The 6,729-nt window shown below is 34.0% G+C and overlaps 1 protein-coding gene across 1 annotated transcript; it reads right to left on the bottom strand.

The window, feature by feature from the left end:
- Positions 1–481: 481 nt before the first annotated feature.
- LOC140437663 (uncharacterized) lies at positions 482–5,503 on the bottom strand. Its single transcript, XM_072527304.1, has 3 exons — positions 5,364–5,503; positions 2,263–2,388; positions 482–740 (listed from the first exon to the last, which is right to left on the bottom strand). The coding sequence occupies exons 1-3, from the start codon at positions 5,419–5,421 to the stop codon at positions 523–525; spliced, it is 402 nt and encodes a 133-aa protein (XP_072383405.1). The 5' UTR covers positions 5,422–5,503; the 3' UTR covers positions 482–522.
- Between the last annotated feature and the right edge of the window lie 1,226 nt (positions 5,504–6,729).

The following is a 6,729-nucleotide window of genomic DNA, read 5'->3' as shown; positions in this document are numbered from 1 at the left end:
TTCTGGATTAGCACAAATTATTTTCAGTACTTGATTGAGCAGAGGAATTAATTTTACCAATTTTTTTATCATCGGTTTTTGTTTTTTTTTTGTAGGAGCTGATTTAGGAGTTGCGAAGGCTCTAGGGTTTAAGGCTATAGGAGAAGCTAGTTGTAATCTAAGTTCATTTTTTAGTGCTTACTCTATGAGTTCATTCGAGATCGAAGGACATGCGTTAGATAGTAGTAGCCTCTTTGCAGGTCTAATAAGTCTGCGAATAGATACTATTTGATTTCTAATTGAAATAGTCGGCAAATTTTTTAAAAATATTATCTACTACGGATACGCAAGGAAGTATGATATCTAAGTACCATATAACTTATCATTGCTTCATTTTTTCTTACCCAATTGGTGCATTGTTCTCTGCATTTTCGTTGTGGTTTTCTTTCTTTCTTTTATTGCTCTATATATACTAAATAACATTATCAAATGATACTTTCAGTCAAGAACAATTGTATTTATTAAAATAATTCGTTCGAAAAACTATCTAATGGTATGTGCTAAATATAAACAGATATTGACAAACACCACGGTAAGAATTGAAGATTTAAATAATGATCCAGAATTACATAAAGTTGTATTGCAAGTTAAGCATAATATTGTCTTGGTATTTTTCATTGGATTTAAAGTCTCCTCTTCACATATATCGCTAGCGTCGCAGCCGTTAGTCGTCGTAATATAATAGTTGGAACCTTGAGTGGCTAAAAAATCAAAACAATGTATTAAAAGAAGAATTTTTAAACAGACAAATAAATAAGCAAAAACTTTATAAGGCGAATAATGGATTCGTCCAAAAACTTTCTGGTTTTGGCTTTGCTGTCTACTATATATTCCTCATGTGATCCAAATCATTTACCTGCAGTATTATTGAGGTCTAAAAACGGCCAGTAGTCTCTTAGTAGACTAAAGAATGAAATGTGTGTTGGAGAAATTTGAAATGCAATTTCACCTCTTTGTATCATTGTTGGGATCAACTTGGCGCACGGTACATTATATTGGTAAAACAGCACTTTGTTTTTTCATTTGTTATGGTTTTTGTAAGTTCTTGCTTCAAATGGACAACCACGCTATAACACTTACAGCTGCTATAAAATCAGTAAAGTAGCGGATTCATATTTTGTTTATTTTATACGCAAAACCTTTTGTTAACAGTAAACAGTAGCAAATAACATTGTGAATCCCTGGTGCGTTATTAATTTTAATCGAATTTAATCAAACGCTGCAATTTACTTAATTAGGGCTCTTTCATTGATAAATGTTTATGCAAAATTGTACAAAGACTGATTTTTAGTACAAGATCCCACTGCGGGATGAGTTGAATTTCCGCATAAAAAGATTTAATATCTGATTTTTGTTTATCGGCTGTTGGAGGGCATAGACTTGATTGATATTTAGATTTTTCGGTACTGCCTTAATTTTTATCATTACTGCTTTGTCAGAAAGTGTTCTAGGATCCAGCGTAATACTAAGACTATTATATTGGCTGGAACCGTCGTTTGCATAATGGTTAAAAGTAATTCTTTATTTGGACTTTTACGCTATCTTCATTGACTTTTTACAGTCGATTTTTGTTACTTTTATTTTTGTCCTCGTTTGTATTCTTAGCACCCCTGATCATTAAAGATCTGCAATGGACTAAGGGTCTTTTCTGTTATTGCTTATGCCATAATTGTTTTTCTTTATAAAAATAGTGTGGTAGTTTTTCCCTGCTTTTTGAACCGCTGTACAAACGCCATTCTGTGGAAAGATAGCTAAGGTTTGCTCCACGTATAGTACTTCTACAATTCGCTTCTACGTATTTCGTCCTTTCAGGAGACATCAAAGGGCCTCACAAGAAAGCCCTAAATGTGAAATTAAAATAGAAGATAGAAGAAAGAACTTCCTACTGAGGTGTTCTAATGACTCCTGAAAGGGCGAAATTTGTAGAAGAGCTGAATTTTAGTTTCGAACAAGTAGAAATCTTCATATTTTTATTTTTTACCTTTCTGTGAATTCCGTCTACATTTTTCTGTCTGATTTACGATCATAAAGGGTTTTACTTCTCGTTCTTGACCAGATTTGTGCAGCCAGCTGTCACTACCAAATTTTCATGCCATATTAGGCTACCCTCTTAAAGAATACCTTGCGAGATTTGGAACTAAATACTAAAGTTATTCCCGTATAAATTGTTTTAATTATTAAATAGAAACTTTAAAAATAACAATAGATTCATTTTATACTTACTTTTGGACTGAATAGTTACACAAACCTCATTTTCATAGCATTTTATTGTTTTCATTTTGTTTTTATCACCATCTATGCAAACCCCCTTCAAAGAGTCTCTACATTTGTAACAAGTCAGGGGTTCGCCTGAAATATAAAATAAAATAAAAAATATTTACAATGAAGTAAAAACTTGTGATGTAAAACGATATATATTTATTATAAAATTTAAATTATCCAAGAAGATTTAAAATTTCAGAACGTTTTCGGTCTTATCAGACCATCATTAAAATATTAAATTTTTAAAAAAATTGTGACACGCGGTCGATGTTAGAGGATTTCACTTAAAGCATACACATCCCTACTCGAAACAAAGACGTTTAAGTCCTGTGGTAGATACCAGCCAACTCAGTACCCATAATCTCACCCCACAAATCTTCCCTAGAAGTGTAAATATATCAATAAATAAACAGAATTGCTTTTACAGAGCATGAAGAAGAATGGAACATTATTTATTTAAACACCAAGTATTTTATTATCCGTCTTTTTCTGTTATACATTTTTTAGTTTTTAACGTAAGTTTACTCTTGTTATGTGTCTCATTTGATCCCATTCTGTATACTAAACAATTTAAACTGATTCATAGCATCAACATTCGGTGTTAACAGCTGGGAATGCATCCATAAATCTAAATGTAGTTGATAATAAACATCAGAGATTCCAATAATTTCGACTGAGCATAAAATTAGTCATAATTCCCAAATGTTGGCAAACTAATCTGACAATTTAATACGTCAATGACCACGGTGATTGAAATTTATGAATAAACACATCTAAAAAGTTGTGCGTCACTTAAAACTTTGTTAAGAATTTTTGGCGACTAAAATTATGCCTAACGGAATATTATATGGTAATATTATTTTACCTGAAGATATCGCGAGAAATAGTAATTTTTTGCTTGATAATTAGGTTCCAAATAAGTAAGACTGCGTATTGAGATACAGGGTGTTAAAAGTACTTTACTTTACTTTAAACACTTTATAATTTAATATTAAAGTTATGGGTAATTGAACTAAGATAATCTAAAATAGTTCTTTTCGTTGAAGATACTACCTTTTTGCTGTAGTCAGGAATCCAAGGTATTCGGACTAGCATTCGGGGAATGGTGTTCTAAATACAGAGTAACTTTTTATCTAACCAAAACTCAGGTAATTATTTTCAGAGACATGCGCCAAAGACTTTGAGATGATTTGTTTTAAATCGACGGTCACCTATTCTGAATTCCAATGAACAAGCTCACTTAGTGTGCACACCGATATTAACAACACCCTAAAAATAATGTATGACATATATCTAAGCATCACATTATCTAGCTACGGAAAGCTCGAAACTGAAGTGGAAAAGCAAGTGAATAGAGCAAACAGAGCCGCGGGCTGCCTGAATGAAACAATATGAAGAAAAAAAAATATAGAGAAAGAAATGAAAGGCAGAATTTACAAAACAGTCATCAGACCAATAATGACATACGCGGCAGAAACAAGACCTGACACAGAGAGGAGAAAAAGAATGTTAGAAACAGCAGAGATGAAAACACTTAGAAAAATTGATGGTAAGACACTATGGGACACAGCTAGAAGTACAGTTATACGACGTATATGCAAGGTGGAGAACATCAAGAACTGGTTAAGAAATAGAAGAGTAGAATGGAACGATCATATAAGCAGAATAACAACAAATAGAGTAGTAAAGACGGCAAGAGACGGTTCCCCAATAGGAAGACGATCAGTAGGAAGACCACGAAAACGATGGAACGACAACTTACTGGATACACATTGAAAAACAGACAGAGTCATGACTATATAAAAAGAAGAAAAAGATTCAACTTAATCAGTAATGGCCGCACTAAAGCAAAAAACGATAATACTCTGTGTTACATTACAATGGATTGGAAGCAAACTATGCCTTTGCCATAGATAACAACATCAAAAGCTTTTTATTTGTGCCAAATATGGTTGTATAACTTGGGTATCCATGTTGTTACAGTAAATGGCCAAAGATAAGATCTGTTTTTCAAACATGGACAGAGAATGTAGCAGGTAGAGGTAGTTCTGAAATTGGAAGCTGCTTGTGGAATTTTATTCAGACATGTGATGATGTTAAATATAAAAAAACTTTTAGTAACATGGTGGGACTCTTGCAGTGGTCAAAATAAAAATTTTAATTTGATTATTTTGATAGTACAAGGTTATTTTGACAAAATAGATCATAAATTTCCTGAAATCGGCCAAACGTATTTGGACTCTGATCGTGATTTTGGAAGAATTAAAAAAGTGCTTAGAAGACATGGAACTATAGTTATACCGCAAGGTTACCGGGAAATAATTAAATCTGCCATCGGTAAAAATTGTGAGGTTAATGATATGGAAACCTATTTTTGCGACCTTGATAAATTAGGTACTGAGCTTGGCCTGATAAACAGAAAAAAAAATTACTTAAACAAAAGGTTCGTTTTAGGAATGGCATTAAGTGGATTCGAATCGATGAATTTGGAAGCTATACAAAGAGACGTATGATGAATATACACAATTTTATAGGGTTTCAATATTTAAGAATAAACCAAAGGTAACCACAGAAAATATCCACTTTTCTAGAATTTTAGAGAAAACTAGAAATATATCGGACAAAAAAATTGCTGATACTGTTAATCAGTTGCCATATATTTCAGAAGAACATAGTGGATATTACGAATGTGTAATTCGTGAATATGAACAAAACAAAAATGCTCCAATACCTCAAAGACGTCAACGAAAGTAGTAATATATATTTAAAATATATTTTTTTTTAAATATAGGTATCAACAATAATGTCATTCTGTTATTGATTTTGTGAATAAATAAATGATTTTATTTGTAGGTAACTCTTTATTTCGGTAAATAATCTATTCATCTTAGTACTTGGTAATAATAGGTGTTATGTACATTTTTGTTAAAAAAGAAGGGAAAACTGCTAGTAAAGTAATCAGAGAAAAAGAAAAAAGTAAATACTTCCATTAATGATTCCTCAAATTTAATTAAACAAACAAAACGCTCCCAGTCCTATATACTATCTAATTAAATACTCACCAGCAATAAAACTAAATATAAATATCAACAAGCTAAACACTAATACACGTTTCTTCATCGTATTCAGATTACTTCGTTCGCATATAATTTCCTGAAAGAAACTATTATCTGGCGTTTTCCGTAGTCTGGTTTATAAATCTCTCCTGAGTTTTCATTGAAACAATAAACACAGAGCTATTTTTATTTCAAAAAGCAAATAGACGTTTTTTACATATCCACTCTTCCGGCTGCACAACGGAAGTTAAGTAAACAGAAGATAATTAATATAAAAAGTTGAAAAGTATATTAACAAATTGGAATAAATTCTTTTTTATCAAAACAATTTTTCAAATTTTTGTAGAATAAGGATCATTGAATAGGTCCTCAGCTTTTACAATAAAGTAAATTTTAATAAAATAAAATTAAATATCTTTTTAAACTTTCTCTACGAAACTACCGTGTTTTCTTAAAGAGAACTACTACATTACTAATGAAATCGTAGGCTTCCACGGCCAGAGTCAGAATTATAGTTTATTCGTCTTCCGGGTTTGGACCGTGTCATTTGTGAGTGACCCAAAAGTGGGTTCATCTCGACGTTTCGCTACAATTGTATGTAGCTTCTTCAGGAGAACAAAAAAAGGAAAAGAAACAAAAGACAGGAAGATGGGTAGTTAGCAACGGTAACTCAGTTACTCAACGCAACCAGAGGCGAATACTAACTACCAAGATGGGCATTTGGTCACAGTAACTCAACTACTTAACGCAGCCAGAGGTGAAAACCAAATGCCAGGACAGGGATTCACGTCCAACAGCTCAGAACACTAACGCGTCGAGAGGCGGGGAGTGAATCCGACGATTACTCCGCTACCGCTCTATTTATAGTCGCGGTGACCTGTCGTGTCGGGACGTATCGGCACACTCCGTGGCGCGAACGTCAAGAAGCGCGCGCTGGCCAATCATGTGGCTGCATCGTGGTACCGGGACCGGACGGCGGCTCTAGACTGAGATTCCAGATGGGAGACAAGTAGTATCCTTCCTCTCGATTGATATTATGTGGGTTTTTTCGGATCTCTAGAGGTTCGCGGATTTTCCTGGAATAAAAGAAGGGGCTCTTAGAAATAATATGGGTTTTTTCGAACAATATGGAATGACCGGTTTCTTGGCAGTGTTCTGCAACTGCAGAATGGGAGAAAAGACCTGATCGAATGGAAGGATACTACTTGTCTCCCATCTGGAATCTCAGTTTAGAGCCGCCGTCCGGTCCCGCTACCACGATGCAGCCACATGATTGGCCAGCGCGCGCTTCTTGACGTTCGCGCCACAGAGTGTGCCGATACGTCCCGACACGACAGGTCACCGCGACTATAAATAGAGCGGTAGAGGGTAA

Source organism: Diabrotica undecimpunctata, chromosome 1 (genome assembly GCF_040954645.1).
Source record: "Diabrotica undecimpunctata isolate CICGRU chromosome 1, icDiaUnde3, whole genome shotgun sequence".
Taxonomy (NCBI): Eukaryota; Metazoa; Arthropoda; class Insecta; order Coleoptera; family Chrysomelidae; genus Diabrotica; species Diabrotica undecimpunctata.
This window is presented reverse-complemented; position numbering and strand designations above follow the sequence as displayed.

Coding starts and splice junctions, on each gene's coding strand:
- LOC140437663 (XM_072527304.1), bottom strand. CDS start 5,421: ATGAAGAAACGTGTATTAGTGTTTAGCTTGTTGATATTTATATTTAGT. Junction 2,389..5,363: donor TATATTTAGTTTTATTGCTG/GTGAGTATTTAA, acceptor TTTATATTTCAG/GCGAACCCCTGACTTGTTAC. Junction 741..2,262: donor TGTAACTATTCAGTCCAAAA/GTAAGTATAAAA, acceptor TTGATTTTTTAG/CCACTCAAGGTTCCAACTAT.